This window comes from Juglans microcarpa x Juglans regia, chromosome 1D, assembly GCF_004785595.1.
Source record: "Juglans microcarpa x Juglans regia isolate MS1-56 chromosome 1D, Jm3101_v1.0, whole genome shotgun sequence".
Taxonomy (NCBI): Eukaryota; Viridiplantae; Streptophyta; class Magnoliopsida; order Fagales; family Juglandaceae; genus Juglans; species Juglans microcarpa x Juglans regia.
In genome coordinates this window covers 40,745,033-40,763,457 of record NC_054594.1, presented here as the reverse complement: position 1 = coordinate 40,763,457, position 18,425 = coordinate 40,745,033, and the positions used below count along the sequence as shown (strand labels likewise).

General features: G+C 38.8%; 2 protein-coding genes across 7 annotated transcripts; both read right to left on the bottom strand.

Annotated features, from left to right (window-relative positions):
* Positions 1 to 4,829: 4,829 nt before the first annotated feature.
* On the bottom strand, positions 4,830 to 11,984 carry LOC121260137 (peroxisomal (S)-2-hydroxy-acid oxidase GLO4-like). 5 transcript variants are annotated; one of them, XM_041161989.1, is made up of 13 exons: positions 11,797 to 11,984; positions 10,779 to 10,925; positions 10,576 to 10,700; positions 10,448 to 10,494; positions 10,300 to 10,377; positions 10,029 to 10,153; positions 9,861 to 9,918; positions 9,640 to 9,702; positions 9,312 to 9,381; positions 8,637 to 8,737; positions 8,209 to 8,313; positions 4,939 to 5,129; positions 4,830 to 4,854 (listed from the first exon to the last, which is right to left on the bottom strand). In XM_041161989.1, exons 2-12 carry the CDS (start codon positions 10,919 to 10,921, stop codon positions 4,950 to 4,952), a joined length of 1,095 nt encoding a protein of 364 aa, XP_041017923.1. In that variant the 5' UTR covers positions 10,922 to 10,925; positions 11,797 to 11,984; the 3' UTR covers positions 4,830 to 4,854; positions 4,939 to 4,949. The 5 variants fall into 5 exon arrangements, 3 of the variants coding, with proteins under 3 accessions (XP_041017923.1, XP_041017925.1, XP_041017919.1); XM_041161991.1 differs by lacking the exon at positions 11,797 to 11,984 and adding an exon at positions 11,674 to 11,696; XM_041161985.1 differs by lacking the exon at positions 11,797 to 11,984 and adding an exon at positions 11,522 to 11,667.
* Positions 11,985 to 12,471: 487 nt separating this feature from the next.
* Positions 12,472 to 17,702, bottom strand: LOC121260175 (peroxisomal (S)-2-hydroxy-acid oxidase GLO4-like). 2 transcript variants are annotated; one of them, XM_041162021.1, is made up of 12 exons: positions 17,471 to 17,702; positions 16,794 to 16,942; positions 16,582 to 16,706; positions 16,457 to 16,503; positions 16,306 to 16,383; positions 16,101 to 16,225; positions 15,906 to 15,963; positions 15,165 to 15,227; positions 14,556 to 14,625; positions 13,788 to 13,888; positions 13,553 to 13,657; positions 12,472 to 12,963 (listed from the first exon to the last, which is right to left on the bottom strand). In XM_041162021.1, the coding sequence occupies exons 2-12, from the start codon at positions 16,934 to 16,936 to the stop codon at positions 12,784 to 12,786; spliced, it is 1,095 nt and encodes a 364-aa protein (XP_041017955.1). In that variant the 5' UTR covers positions 16,937 to 16,942; positions 17,471 to 17,702; the 3' UTR covers positions 12,472 to 12,783. The 2 variants fall into 2 exon arrangements, with proteins under 2 accessions (XP_041017955.1, XP_041017958.1); XM_041162024.1 differs by lacking the exon at positions 17,471 to 17,702 and adding an exon at positions 17,096 to 17,419.
* Positions 17,703 to 18,425: the final 723 nt, after the last annotated feature.

Below are 18,425 nucleotides of genomic sequence, written 5' to 3'. Positions count from 1 at the left end.
CCCATAGGTTGGCTTTACAAACCCAATCAATTTTTCTTATTCTATAACACACTACCCAACCAGAAACTCATATTGGCCTCCTTTCATATGGAAGGTAGGGCAATGGTTTGGTTTCAAGATATAGAAATTTCAAGATCCATAGAGGATTGGGAAGGATTTGTTAGGGCCTTCCTCATTAGGTTTGGTCCTAGCACATACGATGATCCTATGGAGGCTTTGACCAAACTAAGACAAACCGGGTCAGTAGAAGAGTATAAGGTGGAGTTTGAAAATTTGTCTAATAGGCTGCATAGATTGTCTGATCCACACAAACTAAGCTGTTTTTTGAGTAGACTAAAGGATGAAATTAGATTGTCAGTTAAGATGTTCAATCCACCTGATCTCTTAACAGCCTTTAGTTTGGCTAAGATTCAGGAGGAATTTGTGAGAGTGGGTAAAAAAGTCTTCAGAAACCCTTCAACAAGGATGGGGGAATCTAGTCATTTTAAAGGAAGTGGAAACCAAGCTGGACAGAATGTTAGTAAAGCTATAGTACCTGTGCAAAAAATTAACTCAGGTCAAATGAAGGAGAGAAGGGAGCGAGGACTGTGATATTATTGTGATTTCAAGTGGAATCCGGGGCACAAGTGCAAGAGTCCCAAATTATTCCTTATAGAAGAGGTGGAGGATGAAGAAGAAAAGAAAGTAGAGGAAGAGGTAATAAACCTAGTAGAGGAAGGAAAAGAGCTATTAGATGTTACTGAAGTAAGCATGAAACCTGAGATATCCTTACATGCTTTAATTGGATCCAATAATCCGAAAACTATGAGAGTGAAGGGTAAGTTGGCTGGTCAGTGGGTAGTTATTTTGATTGACTTAGGTAGCACTCACAATTTCATTGATACCACAGCAGCTAAAAGATCTCGGCTGACAGTTTCCAAGGAAGACACAGTGAAAGTAAGGGTGGCTAATGGTGAACAGTTGTTGTGTGAAGGTAGAAGCAAGGGGATCCAAATTAAAATCCAAGAAAAGTCATTTACTATGGATTTTTTCTTGCTGGAACTAGTAGGGTGTGATGTGGTTTTAGGTGTGCATTGGCTACAAACCCTAGGCACCATTTCATGGAACTTTGAAAAACTTACCATGCAATTTAACCATCATGGCAGAATGTTGTGTTGCAGGGAATAATGTCCACACAGCTGCTGGAGGAGAGTTTCTGTAGCAAAATCAGCAAGTTAGAGAAGAAAGGAATAATACTACAGCTAATCAATGAGCCAGAAATCATTACTAGCGTGCAGAAATGTCCCAAGAATGTGCAAAAAATGCTGGACCAGTTCTTTGATGTTTTCAAGGAGCCCAAAGGACTACCACCATGTAGGGAGCAGGACCATTCAATCAACTTACTACCAGGAGCACAGCCCGTGTCAGTAAGACCCTACAGGTATCCTTTTTTCCAAAAAGATGAAATTGAGAGAATCATTAAGGAGCTTCTGAATTCTGGGGTGATTCGCCCTAGTCAAAGTCCCTATTCATTCCCTGTTTTGCTGGTAAGAAAGGCCGATGGCACATGAAGAATGTGTGTAGATTATAGGGCCTTAAACCAAGTAACCGTAAAGGATAAATTTCTCATTCCCGTGGTGGAGGAGTTGTTAGATGAATTGAGTGGTTCTAAGGTGTTTTCTAAGCTGGATTTGAGGTCTGGTTATCACCAGATCAGGGTGAAGCCCGATGATGTACACAAAACAGCCTTCCGAACCCATGAAGGCCATTATGAATTTTTGGTCATGCCATTTGGGTTGACCAACACCCCATCCACTTTTCAGAATCTGATGAATGAAGTATTTAGACATTTTTTAAGGAGGTTTGTGTTGGTATTTTTCGAAGACATTCTGATCTATAGTAAGGATGAGAAGGAGCATTTACAGCACTTACAAATAACCTTAGAAACCTTAAGGAAACACCAATTATTTGCTAAGGAATCTAATGCTGTTTTGCATGTTTGGAGGTGGGATATTTGGGCCATCTAATCTCGGCCCAGGGGGTTAGAACCGACCCTGAAAAATTGAGGGCCATGGTAGAATGGCCTCAACCCAAATCTATTAAGTCTTTGAGGGGCTTTCTTGGGTTGACAGGGTACTATAGAAGGTTTATAAAAAATTATGGGGTGTTGGCTGCCCCATTGACAGCTCTGTTGAAGAAAGATAATTTTAGATGGGGGGATGCAGCAGATGAGGTATTTTCGAGGCTTAAACAGGCTGTAAGCAGCCTGCCAGTGTTGACTCTTCCAGATTTCAGCAAGGCATTCGTGATAGAGTGTGATGCTTCGGGTAAAGGGGTTGAGGCTGTACTCATGCAAGGTGGCCAACCCATATCTTTTTTCAGCCAAGCACTCAAAGGTAGAGCCCTCTCCCTATCTACTTATGAAAAAGAATTGTATGCCCTGGTCACAGCTATTCAAAAATGGAGGCCATACCTTTTAGGCAGGTCCTTTGTGGTAAGAACTGATCACCATAGCCTAAAATACATTTTGGACCAGAAAATTGGTACTCCCATGCAGCAAAAGTGGTTAAGTAAGATGCTTGGGTATGACTTCGTAGTGGAGTTTAAGAGGGAGTAGAGAATAGGGTGGCCGATGCTCTTTCTAGACAAATGGAAGAAGATGAAGTTTCTGTGGCCCTGCTGTCCGTGCCCAGCTTAGAGTGGTTGGAAGATATTCGACAAAGCTATACGAGTGATTCTAAGGCATTGGAGCTGCTGACTAAGTGTAAGGAGGGGCAAGCACGTCAACATTATTCTATGAGGGAAGGGGTGTTGTACTACAAGGGAAGGATTATGTGGCTGAAGATCTCTCACTTAAGAATAAACTCTTGGAATTTTTGCATGGGAGCTCATGGGGGGGGTCACTCTGGAATGGATAAAACCATTCACAATGTAAAGAGGGAGTTCTACTGGCCTAAGATGAAGGCTGAAGTGAGGGCATTCATCAAAGGATGCCAAACATGTCAGCAGCAGAAAACATATCATAATTTTCCTAATGGTCTATTGCAGCCTCTCCCCATCCCATTACAGCCGTGGACTCACATCACCAAGGACTTCATTGAAAGGCTGCCTAATACCAGTGGTTTCAGTACTCTATGGGTGGTGGTTGATCGCCTAACCAAATACAGTCACTTTGTACCCTTGGGTCACCCCTACACGGCTAAGTCGGTGGCCCAGCTATTTGTGAAGCATATATTCAAACTGCATGGTTTACCATAGTCTATAGTTTCTGATCGAGACATCACTTTTACTAGTATTTTCTGGAGGGAGCTATTTAAGGTGCAGGGGGTTAAATTGGAATTGAGTACAGCTTATCACCCACAGACGGATGGGCAATCTGAAGCTGTGAACAAGAGCCTAGAGACCTATTTGAGGTGTTTTGTAGGTGACCGACCAAAGGATTGGGTCAATTGGGTACCCTTGGCGGAGTGGTGGTACAACACTACTCAACACACCTCCACCAAGCTCACTCCATTTGAAGCCTTATACAGGTATAAACACCCGAAGTTGACTTCATACATCCCAAGAACCACACAAGCAGAGGAGGTTGAAACATAATTAATAGACAGAAATCTCATCATCCAACTACTTTGTTACAATTTAAGCAAGGCTCAAGAAAGAATGATCAAATACGCAAACTTGAAGAGGAAAGATCGAAGCTTTACCGTGGGCGACTGGGTATTTTTAAGATTGCAGCCTTACCGACAGGTTTCAGTAGCTCAATGCCGTGATTTGAAGCTTGCACCCCGCTTCTATGGGCAGTTTCAGGTGGAGACTAGAGTGGGCGAAGTGGCATATAAACTGAAATTCTCGAGCCATCCCATATTCACCCGGTGTTCCACATTTCTCAGCTAAAGAAAAGAGTTAGGGAGCAAATCGTGGTGTCAACCATCTTACCTCCAGTGAACCAGCGTGGGATTCTTCAACCAAAACCGGTGGAGATCTTGGATCGGCATATTCGACCCTTAAACAATCGGCCAGTGGTGGAAATTTTGGTAAAATGGCAGGGGCAAGGCAAGGAGGATGCTACATGGAAAAAGTACTACAAGTTGAAGGAATCATTTCCACACCTTGCGGGCAAGGTATTTTAAGGGGGGAGATCTGTTATACGGCAGCTCAAGTGCGTGGATGGCTACCAGGGAGTCAAAGGCTGCACCTGGGCGACAGCATGAAGAGAGAGGTAGAAGATGCGATGCATGAGGAGAAGTAATTTAGGGCTACTTTCGGATGGGTCTTTGGGCCGGATAGGCTTCTCCTAATATTTCCTTTAAAGTTCAATAAGCAAGAGTTATTTCAATTGTTCAAGAGTCTGGGTTTGGCCCATAGTAGTTATTGTGAGCCCATTTATAAGGGACGTCCGTCTATCATTTTCATTACTATGCTATTAGGTAGCTTTATCCTTATCTCAAGTTAGTTACAGATTTACAATATATAGCGTTTGTGTATGGAGGTGTCTCCATTATCAAAACAAATCAATACAAACAGAATTCCTTTCTTTATTCTTTGGAGGCTCTCACCCTCGAAGTGAGCTATTTTCCTTATCATCTAAACAGGCGTATAAGTATAAGCTTTTAGTCGCATGAATTGCCTGCGATTACTCCTTATACGTATTATTTAGGCAGGTACATGATATATGATGAAAGCATTACTCTCTGGTTTGCTTCAAATGTCGCATCCTGCAAAGAATCTAGGTAGCCAATATGTTTTCCATCTTCAACATTGACTCTAGACTGATCCTTTTACACTCGGTTGAACAATTATTGAGATTCCACATATAGCACATATTGCACAGAAATGGTCGGTCTAACAGCTTAGCATGCATACACATTTATCGAGAACTGTTCTCCATTACATTATTTCGTGCAGGATCAAGCGTCAGAGACTCCGAATCATCTGTCTACATGATATTATTGGAATGAGTTCAAATCATGTTATAGCATTGAGTGGAGTATCTCCTGCTCCGTTTTTATGTGACTCCTACTTATATCCTTCACACCAGGACAGCCTGAAAGGGTCATAGTCAGCTCGAGCTCATCCTTCAGCATTTCAATAACCCGTTTCACCCCATATTCCCCCTTCGCTGCCAGCCCATAGACAACGGGCCTTCCAACCTGTAGTAACATACATCAGTTGCAACAAAGAAAACAAAATACACATTTCACCTCCTAATTAGTAAGTCTTGTACACCTTGCATCTCAAACCACCAAATAGTTATACTAGGCACCCTCTATTGAGATCTGACATTTAATATTGTGTCATGTCACCTATTTTCATTCATTTTGACTATTAGAATTGGACGAATGTACTATTTGCCAATTTTGGGCAGTTAAGGGTGGAATGTTCTAGTTTTGATAGTTTGAAGTGTAAAGTGTAAAGCTCCTACTCATATGATGGTGGAAAATGTATTTTTTGGAAAAAAAAATAAGGGAAGTAATCTAAGAACCATAGAAATTTCAAGGACCGATATATTTGGCGCATGCACGCACCACAATCTCAATTTAGTCAGTCCCACCATGTTTATAATGTTGGGTTTGCTTCTTTGGAGTCCCACATCTGTGGGAGAGAATTGAGGAGCAGGCCTCAAGGCCTATAAATAGGGTGCTTGACCTCTTAGTTAATTACACTAAGTCATAAACTTAATTAGTAACTTGTGACTCTAAGAAAAGTCTTTTATTAGCATTTTCTTGTAAAAATGAAAAAGGTGAGAATTAAAGTTTTACTAGTAGTGAAGCTTTATGGGTGTCATTTGGGGTAAGGAGAAAAAATATGTGATTGTAATAATTTTTTACCTAGTGTATTTTCTTTTCTAGGTCTGGTGGTTTTTCTCCTGTTTTTGAGAGTTTTCATGTAAATTCTTTTATTGTTATTATTTCTCTGTTTTTCTTCATATTTCACCAAAAAGTAGATCCTGTGGGTGAATTTGGGAGGTTCAAATTCCTAACAAGTGGTATCAGAACTACTAGGTTCTTTTTTGGTGGGTGAAGCTTTGGTGTGGTAGTGTAGATACGTACAGTCTAAGGAGGTTTTGTCTAGGAGATTGGTATTTAAGTGGTTCAGTGTGACCCTCCAATCTTTCCTGGGAACCTTGAAGTTCTGTTTATGAAAGAATAATCTTTCCTAGGAACTTACTTAGTGAGTACCATTCATTTCTACGGTAAAAATTCATCGAAGCAATGTCAGGAAGTAAGGCTTCAAATTCTATCAGATATGAGGTGGAGAAATTTGATGGGAAAATTAATTTTGGCTTGTGGCAAGTTCAAGTCAATGATGTTTTGATTCAATCAGGATTACACAAGGCGTTGAAGGGCAGACCAATCCCTGAAGTAAGTAGTGATACTAGCGTGACTGATGAAACAAAGAGCAGATCTGTAATGAGCGATGAAGATTAGGAGGATCTGGATTTGAGAGCAACAAGTGCGATACGTCTGTGCTTGGCCAAGAATGTTCTTGCAAATGTGCATGGAATATCTACAGCAAAGGAACTCTGGGAAAAGCTCGAAGAGTTGTATCAGATGAAGGGCGTCTCGAATCGGGTGTACCTGAAAGAGCAGTTTCATACACTGCATATGAGCGAAGGTACAACTATTTCAGATCATTTAAGTGTTCTCAATGGCATTGTCTCTAAGCTAGAATCTATTGGAGTTAAAATTGATGATGAGGATCAAGCCTTAAGACTCATATGGTCTCTTCCACCTTCCTATGAGCATATGAAGCCTATTTTGATACATGGGAAGGAGAAAATAATTTTTTCAGAGGTTACCAGTAAACTCTTTTCTGAAGAGAGAAGACTAGGTGGTGGAAGAAATGGTCCACCTGGGAACTTAACATTGGTAGTAGCTGGTAATGGGAAGAAGAAGAACTCCATGAAGATGAAAGTAGTCTGCTGGGGGTGTGGACAATCTGGGCACGTCAAGAAAAATTGTCCAAGAGCAGTAGCAGGTTCGGCAAGTGGCTCCAAGTCAGTAAATGGAGATACTAGTAATGAAACTAACGTTGTGTCTCTCTCCATGGAAGACGATGTCTGTTAAAGGGACATGTACATCCTCATGGCATGCCTTTAATTCTCAAAGTTGCCATGATAGAGGATGTGTTAATGTTAGTGGGTTCACAAGTTTGCACACAAGCATTGATTTGGCATTAATGCAAGGTGTGTGGTAGAAATTCATGTTAATGGCTGATGAACTTTCAGGAAAGCCAAACGTGGAAGTTGCACCATAATTTTTCAGCAAGGTTATTTTCGACATGGGCCAAAATTGAAATGTTTGGAATTGGTTTATTCTAAGTGGGTATGCTTTTATGGTGGAGCATGATAGCGGAAGCTATGAAGATGTTCATTGCGGTGGAGCGTGGCTGTGGGACCAGCCAAAGTCACAAGGTGGAGATTGTTGGGTTTGCTCCTTTGGAGTCCCACATCGGTGGGAGAGAATTGAGGAGCAGGCCTCAAGGCCTATAAATAAGGTGCTTGACCTCTTATTTAATTACATCAAGTCATAAGCTTAATTAGTATCTTGTAACTCTAAGAAAAGTCCTCTATTAGCCTTTTCTTGTAAAAAGGAAAGAGGTGAGAGTTAAAGTTTTACTAGTGGGGAAGCTTTGTGGGTGTCATTTGGGGTAAGGAGAAAAATTATGTGATTGTAATAATTTTTTACATAGTGTATTTTCTTTTATGGGTCTAATAGTTTTTCTCCTGTTTTTGGGAGTTTCCACGTAAATTCTTGTGTTGTTATTATTTTTCTGTTTTTCTTCATATTTCACCAAAAAGTAAATCCTGGGAGTGAATTTGGGAGGTCCAAATTCCTAACATATAATTTCATTATTGAGGATTATCACATATGCAAAAGAGAGAGAAGATAGAGAAGTCAACAACAAACACCCCCCCCCCCCCCCCCCCCCCCCCCCCCCCCCCCCCCCCCCCCCCCCCCCCCCCTCCCTCATTTTCTCCATTCAAATGTATTTAGCAGTCCCCAGGTCTAAATGGTTTCAGTTAAGCAGTGAGTTAAAAAGCAAAGATGGTGGGCAAGCAGCCAATAATATAGATTTCTATCTTTGCTACCAATCACCAGTTAGTTTGAAAAACATAAAATGGCAATGGAAAGGCCTCAGGGATTGCAAGAGCAAATGATGGTTAGATACTACTCATCCTTTCTGATTAATATTGTAGACGAAAAGAGTATGGGATGGAGAGCTTACCAAGACAGCTTGTGCACCAAGGGCTAATGCCTTGAAGACATCTGTTCCTCGCCGCACTCCTCCATCAAAGAGAACAGGAACTTTTCCTACGACAGCATGAACAACCTGCAATCCATGGAGTACAAATATCCTAAACAAGCATTGAACATTGCTGATTTAATTTGTCTACTGAAGGTGATACTATCAACATAACATTTAAAACAAGAAGCTCACATGCCTAACAAAGAGGTCTGCAGGACATGTCCCAACGCATATGTTTCATGGTTTAAGAGCTATCAATTTATGAGAAAGGGTAATGTTAAGGATGACTTGCTACAAGAAATCCTTCCTAAGTCCCTTGGGTATTAGCAACACTTAGTGACACCATGAAAGACTACATGAGTTTGCATCACCAAACCTGCAAGAGAAAATTAGAAATAGAGAGTGACCTCTTCCAGAACACAACTAGTGGCGGGGGTAAAATCTAGCTGCCGAGCTCCATGATTTGAGACAATAATACCATCAACGCCTACTTCCATAGCCTTTATTGCTGCCAATGGTAGAAAACACCAAATATTGAGCAGGACTTCTCAACAGTGGAACAGGCAAAAAGTTAAAAATAATACCATGACTTCGATAGTCACGATCTACTAAAAGAATTTTCTGAGGATGCCGAAGAACCTACGGATTCATGTGAACAATTAAAAGAAAAGTAGTGGGACGGTAATATGACAAAGAAGATAGGTAGTTAGGAATAACAAATGTTTGATTGAACTCCCATTTTAGGAAAATGAATTATCTTTATATTTCTTGTATATGTGATGAAGTTCCTTTCCCTTTTCATTTCAATCTTGACAATAGCCACATGCTTGGTTGATGTTTTCAAGTTTAGATGCAGAGAAGGTTTTCTTTTCCAGACATATATACCTTACCAAATAAGAGTCATAATAGCGATTGTAGTCGAACATAGAGAGAGAGAATGAATTCGTATTTTCATTAACATTCAACATCCTATACATACTACATATAAATGACCATTGTATACTCATAAACTATACTAATTACAACCATGTCCTCTAACAGTGATAATATAGTAGCAAAATAACACAGAATGGAGATCTTACCATCTTCACGGGTGAGTACCCCCTTGATCAGAATTGGCAAGTTTGTTATAGCTCTTAACCATCCCAGGTCCTGCAAATGTTGTGATGCACTAGTTAAATTATAAGCGGAAGAGACCATGGGGCTTTGCACGCACCCTCAGCAAAATAGCATCTTACAGCCCCAACCTTTATGTGAAGTTGTAAGAGGACTAACTAACAATCATGAGTTCAAAAGACAAAAACTAGTTTTGAAATTTTCATGCAAGGAAGAGCCTATCGTCTGGGTTAAAATTTTCCTTAGATTTTGGCAACATAATGTTACACATCAGAATAGTTTACTGGTCTATACCCTCCAGCAAAAAGAAGCATCAAAGGTCCCTTTGGCAAAAGCTTCTAAATTTGAACCTTCATCCTGCAGAAGATTAGTTTGTCAAATAATTGTAGCAGTACCCCCAAAAAAGTTTAAACAACATTGACACTTCAGTGAACATACAAAACTGTGTTCATATCCGTATTTTCACATGCACCTGTCACATTTAATTCTATTGGGAGTTGAACATTTCAACTCACATGGTCAACTTTAGTTGATATGAGGCCTTCAAAATTGTTTAATTGAGGTGCAATCATTCTGCAGAATTTATTGCTCATAATATCAGATACAAAAAGTTGTTCATCCTCATCACATGAAAAACTCTACATCCAACTACGCAGGCAGTAAACAAAAAGAGAGGATGTTACTTGTTCTTTATGTCTGCCTCCCTTCGACCAAGTCGGGGAGCATCAACGGTTAGGACAATAGCCTTGTATCCGTTTCTTTCAGCTCTATGTACTAGCTGAGCTGATATATCTCGTCTCTTGTATACCTATTTCCAGAAGAATACCAGATTACACAGTCTGTGTTTCTATCAACAAGATCTCAAAAAGAAAGATAAGAACAATTAAGAAGGTTCTACTGCTAAAAATAAATGGAGTTCCCAAATGAAGTTGTAAGAGTTAGAGGATTAGATACATATAACTGAAAAAACCGAACAGCATTGCAGCTGGAAGCAACCTCCTCCACCGTGCAGGTAGACATACAAGACAAAACCTGCAAAGAAAATAACTTGCAATCATTCATTCCAGCAAGCAAACTAACAAATGTATTTTCAAGTCAATACCATTATCGTGTTACTTGCAGCTGCTGCTCTGGCAGTGGCGACCTCTCCTGGATTAGACAAAATTAGAAGTCGATTAGAATTGAGACAAATTTCCAACTGATTGAGAACTTTTCCAAGAAGATTTAAACCTTCAGGATGTGCCAGCTTATGAAAAGCAGTTGGAGCAATCATAATTGGCGCTGAGATTCTGTGACCCAATATAGTAGTTGACAAATCTATTCGGCTAACATCTACAAGGATTCTAGGCCGCAACCTGAGAAGCAACGAAAGTCATCAGTAAAATGTTATTTTCATTTTGTGAAAATAATAATCAATAGATTTAGCAGCATACACGATTTTACGAAACGATTCCACATTCTCCTTTAATGTGTACTGATCCTCAGCTCCCCCATTATAGTAGTCATAGTACATTTTTGGAAGAGCTAGCCTAGCCAATTCTTGAAACTCGTTCACGTTAACGGGTTCACCCTCCATTATCCTGGAAACATGAGCATTACTTTATGTTTACTTTCTAGTAATCTAGTACTGGATGTTAGTGAGCGTCTAAAGAAACTAAACCATATATCATGGTACCCGCTATGATTGCCAGGATTTCCTAATATAGGTGATTGGTCCCTTTAGACAACGTTGTCTCAAAAAGGTTTGCTTGATCTATATCTCATATCAGGACATAGCTGCAAACCATCTTCAGACACGTTGGGTTCACGAATCACAAGCAACTCAAGATTTCTTTCACAAAGTAGAAAACTTGAATGCTTTGATGAACATAACCGAAGCCATTACAATCTTTAAAAAAAAGACAGATATTTCGCACATCGTTAGAATATACTCCCCAAAATTCAAATAGCTTCTAAATGAAAATTACATACATCAGCCATTCCCCTCTGCCAAAGCTTAAACATGTTAGTTTTCACATCAGAGACAGTTAACTAACGATGGGTAAGCATAATAATTTTGGACGTACATGAGTCGCTGAGATATTCCAAAAAAAAAAAATCAGTTCTTGTTTCTGATTTATGTTTTGTACATGAGCTACAGAAACTGCAGATCTAGTAGACAAAGGATGGTACTCACAAAAGTAGCATCATAACAGCTGCTAAAAGCCTAAAAGTGCTTCGACGACATTAAAACCAATAAAAAGTAGGATGACCACTAAAGCATAACTTCATTGAAGCTCGAAAGATGGTCAAGTAAGTTGATCATAATCAAATACAAGCAGCACATACTTCTAAAAACTGGGAAACCACTGCAGGTTTCAAGCAATGATTTTGATATAGCTTAGACGAGAGAAATGTGTAGAGTTCAATTACCCCAAAAAAAAAAAAAAAAAACCGTATAGAGAGAGGTACCTGGTACACTAATTTAATCCGACCTGAACAATATATGTAGGCAGCTTAATCTAAAATCTAAATCAAGATGAATATGCCATTAGGAAAGAGAGCAGGTAATATATATTAGAATGCCTGCTTTGGCCATTTACAAACGTCAAAACTCAAAGCAGACAGGTGCCTGACAACTGGCGAAGCAATCAACATAACTGGGATAAACTATAAAGAGTCAAAAACTTTTTAACTTCCTTTAAAATTACTTTTAAAAAATTATTTTTTTCTAAAATCCAACAACCCCTATTAATCTATTATAAAGCTAAAAAAAAAAAAGCACGAGTCGAAAAAAAAAAATCAGAAAGTCATGCGTTAAGAAAAAACTAATAACTTCAATGAAAATTACTAACTTGATAAGATGTATTGCTTTTCATTAATAAAGTTAACTTAATGACATATATTATTTTAATTTAATTCATAATATAATTAGGAAGTGGATGACATGACTTCATAACTAATAAATCCAAATCAGTTTGATCGATTGAAAGTCTTCTTTTTCAGAACTATCTGTTATGATACTTGCCATCTTATTTTAGTCGCGGTTTCTTATAGGTTTTTTTTTTTTTTTTTTTAGTATTTATTCTCGTAGTTATAAAGAAATTAGAGAAATCAGGAAAAAAAAAAAAAAAATCAGTCGACAGGTTTAGTTAAAAATATTTCCTAAGATTTTTTGAAGAGTCGGGCAAGGTAAACTTAGATATGGATTACAAATAATGTATGTGTAGGAGACTTAACAATACCTTCTGTAATTGAAATGAAATGTTCAATTCACTCTACCACATTTATTGAAAATATAAACCAAGATATAGCAGATGGAATTTATTTTCATGTTTCAATCCCGCCAACTTAATCATTGAAAAAATGGCAGTGTGCACGGATGATTATGGTCATGATTTGGTTATCTGAATCACTTGTCTCCACTCCAGGATATCATCTTTATGCTTCATTTTGACATCAAAGCATTGAGAGTAGTCTTTCACGCTCTGTTCTCACGTGGCTTCTAGTAATATCCTTCACACTTGGACAGCCAGATAACGCCATGGCGAGCTCAAGTTCATCCTTCAGCATTTGGATGACTCGTTTCACACCATGTTCCCCCTTTGCTGCCAGCCCAAAGACAACAGGTCTTCCAATCTGCAATAAAATGCATATCTTATAATAGCCTTGAGAGAGAAATCATGATTACTTAGCACAAAAATTTCAGCAGCTCTGGCATATTCAGCTTCAAATTTGAGAGAGACAGAGAAGCAAGAGTGACATAATATAGACCACAAATTGAGGAAAAGAAAAAAAATATCACCATACTCCTGATTTCTCCTCTATAATGTATCCAACAGTCCCAAAGTGCAACTGTTTCAATGATTTAGATATATTTAGCTCCTACATCTTAAAAGTTTCTACAAATTCAATTTAGTTGGATAGTAGTTTGGAAAAGAAGAAACAAAGCCTGCAACAAAGTACAATTGTGCATTAGTGCCATATCTCCAAAAACCATCCTTTGGATGCAAAGATATCTACATACACTTGAAACTCACACCATTGTGATTATGCAGAGTGCATGATTGAAAAATACTACTTCCTTTTAGATAGCCAATTACATATCCCACATTGAAAATGCAATTGAAAATGAAAAAAAAAAGAATTGTAAGAGAAAATCCTTAAGTTGATGGATTAATTAGTTTGGGGTGAAGGAAAAAAAAATAGTTTGGGGTGAAGAGCTTACTAGGACAGCTTGTGCACCAAGGGCTAATGCCTTGAAGACATCCGTTCCCCGCCGCACTCCTCCATCAAAAAGAACAGGAATTTTCCCTCCCACAGCATGAACCACCTTCAATCACAAGGTAAACAAATATCCTTCGACATGTACATTAACGTAGCTGATTGAACAAGGCATGACAAAGTCCTCTGCAGAAATGCATGAGCACAGACATTATTAAGCTATACAGATAGAACCTCACCTCTTCCAGAACAGTAATAGTAGCAGGAGAATAATCAAGCTGGCGAGCCCCATGATTGGAGACAACAATCCCAGCCACACCTATTTCTGCAGCCTTTATTGCTGCCCATGTTATTACATCAAATGTTAACGAAATTTGAATTCTGAACAGCGAGAAAAATTCCTTGACTTTCAGGGATCTGAGTTAATATCAAGAGCACCTAATGAGGCAGCTTTTAATGGATTTATATAAAAACGTTCAACCTATTGGATAGTGGAGGAAATAATAATCGAGAGCAGATTACTTAACTATGATAACGGGCCCCTATAATTGAATTTCCTAAGGAAAAAGCATTTTTTTTGGTCTTGGCATGTAACTAAAACTTTTAGAGTTATTTTGTTATCAAGCCAGTGTGTAGAGCACACTATCTACATCACTTAAATGGTAAAATGTAATTTGTAAGATTCAAATTTTAAAATTTATCTTTCAAATCAAATTATGTCAGGTAAGTACTTTAATACGTGTATCTATACCGACTTATAAATAGAAGTTTTTCAGACTTTTAATCCAAAAAATATAAAATCTTAGAACGGAAAAGTCTATAATTTCAATTGTTTAATAAATGATAAAGGCAGAGAAGGTTTTTTCTGTTTTATACATTCAAAGGGAAGGGAGAGTGGGGAAGGTGAAGTGAAAAGTGAGCTGGGTGATACATTGATATTTTTCAAAACAAAAAATAAATAAAATAAATAAAAAAATGTGAATATTACACGTAAAGCTTGATCTTACCATCTTCACGAGTAAGAATTCCCTTGATAAGAATGGGCATGTTTGTAATTGATCTTAACCATTCTACGTCCTGCAGATGTTGTGATGCACTAATTAAACATGGTTTTAGAGTGCACCCAGCCAAAAGTAAAATTTGTTGGAATAAAATAGAACTGCTAACAGACTTGCACTGATATCTTTCCAGATGCAGTAAGATTGTGTTTTGGCAGTGAGGTATTCTGTTAATAGTAATGATAAAATATTGAATAGTAGTGAATAGTATATGAAAAATAATAATAAAATAATAAATAATAGTGAGATATTCTGAGAGGTATTCTCAGTAACCAAACTAGTCCTAAGTTACTGAGAAAATAAATAATTTGCACTCATTTCTTAACTAAAGCCATATATTCCCCCCCCCCCCCCCCCCCCCCCCCCCCCCCCCCCCCCCCCCCCCCCCCCCCCCCCCCCGCGCAAGAGCCTACCTATCTCCAAGGTCCCTGGCGTAAAAGCCAAGAAACTGTGCCAGCTAAGTAGACTGGCATCTCTTTAACTCGCACATTTTAACCTTTCTTGGCATATTTCTACGAGTGTGTCAGAAAGTTACCAAAACCTTTGCTGGTTCTTTACCTTCCAACACAAGGAAGCGTCCATTGTCTCCTTAGCATAAGCTTCTAAGTTTGAACCACTATTCTGCAGAAGTTGAAAGATTCTGAGTTAACATATTAATTAAAAGTCTTGCGTATGAATACTAAACAAGCCCTTCCAGAGCACACGCATGAGCACACGCAAAGATAGAGATGATGATTTCTGTAAATGATCAGACACATTTCTAGATGAAAGTGCCTGTTAGATTGAACTACTCCATTGTAGTCATAAGGGGCCCTAAGAACGGGGATACAATAATAGACACATTTCTCTATTACATTCTTAAGAATCTAAGCTAGTTTGGGCAAAGGCAGACAAGAATGCCATACTGATAATTTATGGGTAGATCAGCTGAAGTGGTGGCCGTGAATCACTGACAAAAAATTATAGTGAAACCCCACAATTACTTTGAAACAAAATTAGATTGAAAATGAATAATCAATGCTAGTCCATGAGCACGTCAACCTTGCTTCTTTATCCATTTATGATAGATATGGCAATAACACACTCAAACGCTGATCCTTTTATTATGTACTTGTTTATTTATTTAATTTGGTAAGACAATGATCAGACTAATAGAGGGTTTTGTTGCCTATTGAAGGACAAATGATAAGCTACAGTTAAAGAAACCTGTTGTTAAAAGAATATATCAGACACATTGATAAATAGGAAAAACCTCGTCATTCAAAGCCAGGATATTTAGATTCAATGAATTCCACTCACAGAATCAACTTCAATCGATAAGAGACCCTCAAGATTCTTCAATCGAGGTGCAATCATTCTGCAGAAGTCATCGTGTTTTTTTAAGGGGATGCATAAGACATTAAACATTCATGCGTCAATAAGACTCAAGGAAGTTTATACCAAACTTTGAAGGCAATTAATTAAATTTAACCAGAAGGAAAGATGACACTTCACTTGTTTTTTATGTCTGCCTCCCTTCGACCGAGTCTGGGGACATCAACAGTCAGGACAAGAGCCTTGTATCCGTTTTCCTCGGCCCTGTGCACCAACGCAGCTGCTATATCTCGTCTCTTGTATACCTATTCGCAAGGAGTTCCAAAATTTCAGTCTTTCTACCGAACAAAGTGTACAGTATAAGACATAAGGAAGGTTTTAATACATATAATTGAAAGAACCGAACAGCGTTGCAGCTGGAAGCAACCTCCTCCACGGTGCAGGAAGACGTGGTGGATAAAATCTACAGAAAAATATAACTCAGCCGTGCCAAGACATTATGCAAGTTGATGAGTTCGAATTCGTTATGTCATTACCATTATGGTTTTAGATGCAGCTGCTGCTCTGGCTGTGGCGGCCTCTCCTGTAACAAGATAGCAAGTAGTATAAGCATTTGTCAGGGGAAGGAAGGTAGTTTCAACTGATCATAAGGGATTTAGACCTTCAGGGTGTGCAAACTTATGCAAGGCAGTTGGAGCAATCATAATCGGTGCCGAGATATTGTACCCCAATACAGTAGTTGACATATCTATTCTGCTTACATCCACAAGAACTCTTGGCCGGATCCTGCGGAAAGAATGAAAACTGATAGGTGATCAAACGCCACACCCGGTTTGCTCTGTTAAAGATTAGCCAGGTAAATTATCACATTACGTGATTCTTTTAAATGCTTCCACATTATCTTTTAATGTGTACTGGTCCTCAGCTCCACCAGCATAAAAATCATAGTACATTTTTGGAAGTGCTTCCCTGGCCAATTCTTGGAACTCGTTCACGTTTACTGGTTCACCAGCCATTTTTTTCTGGAGATGCAACTGTATAAAATTTCAACAGCAAGAAGAAACTCAAAACTTTGACAAGAACAATAGAAGATCCAGGCCACATTTAGATCTTAATTACAGCAATCTCCCAAAGGTGATGCTTGCAGTTAAACAGTGCCTTTTACTTAGACTAACCTTAAGTATGCAGTTTCACAATATTCACAGACACAATCGGTGCAAAGTCACCAAAGTGCACACCAAGAAAATCAATTTGCAAGCATACCATCCATTTTAGAAAATCTAATTGATATTAGCAGTCCACACACACAGTCGTGGGAGAGAACATCAAATTAATTAGGGCCTTAAAAGCCTCCAGGCACTTCACAGATGACTTTTCGACGATAAAAAAAAGGACTTCCACTCCTACGTAGCCAATACGTAAACCGATCTCAATAATATACCATAACCCACATAGCAACAAGGACCAGTGGAAAACATGAAGATCTCCCACATAGAAACTACTGTGCGTTTTCATGATGATCGATAAAAGTTGGAATTATTTAAGCTTACCAATGAGAGAACTAAAAACCTTTGGAGGTGGATGGCAGCTTCTGGGCAGTAGTTTTGGCTAGAAGTTTGCTGAAAACGTACAGGCCAGAGATACCGTGAAGTGTGAAGAAGGGATTGAAATGACCATCAGAAAGCCGGCCTTCTCAATGATGGAGCTTCTTCCACTAGTTTTTTTGTCCACATCGATAAGGTTGATTGTTATGAAACTATGAGCGATGATTGCCTGTACGAGAAGGTGGCCAATGACGAAAACGGTGGCGATGGCAAGACAAATAATAATAATAATAGTCCATCTGGTTGGACTGGACCGAGGCCCGCACAAGCCCAAGTTGAACTCATCTAATCTATTTTTCAGCCCAAAACTGCCTCAATCGGAAAAGAGCCATCCTCTCCCAATTTCAGTCACTCGTCAACATCGCAAGCCATTTTTATATCAATGAAAGTAACTTGAGAATTTCGAATTTCTCGAATCTCCACTGCAAATTTCATTCAATGGGATTAAGTACGGGGGCATGTACTTCCTTTTTTTTTTTTTTTTTTTTTTTTTTTTTCTGGGTAGTTGACAGATGTTAGTACAGAGATGCACGTGACATCAAGTCCAAGTTGGGGGAACGTATTATCGGGTACGACATGGATTCCACCACCATGACAACTCTCGGACTTGGACCTTTGATCACATGCCGCTCGTCGGTAAAGATATAAGAACTGTTATTTATAATTTGCAATGAGTCATTATCAAGAGGAAAACAAAAGTTTTGAGAGTTTATTTACCATGCAATCAATCATCTGCATTTCGCTTGAAGGGATTGAAAAGAGAGAGTGCATCAAGCAGTTTGCAAGAGCCAACGTAATAGCAATGAGATCTTTGGTATGCCCAATAATGCGCATTACGACGTCCATTAATAATATTTAAAAAAAAAAATTTGCAACAAAAATTGGCAAGAGAGTTTCCAGG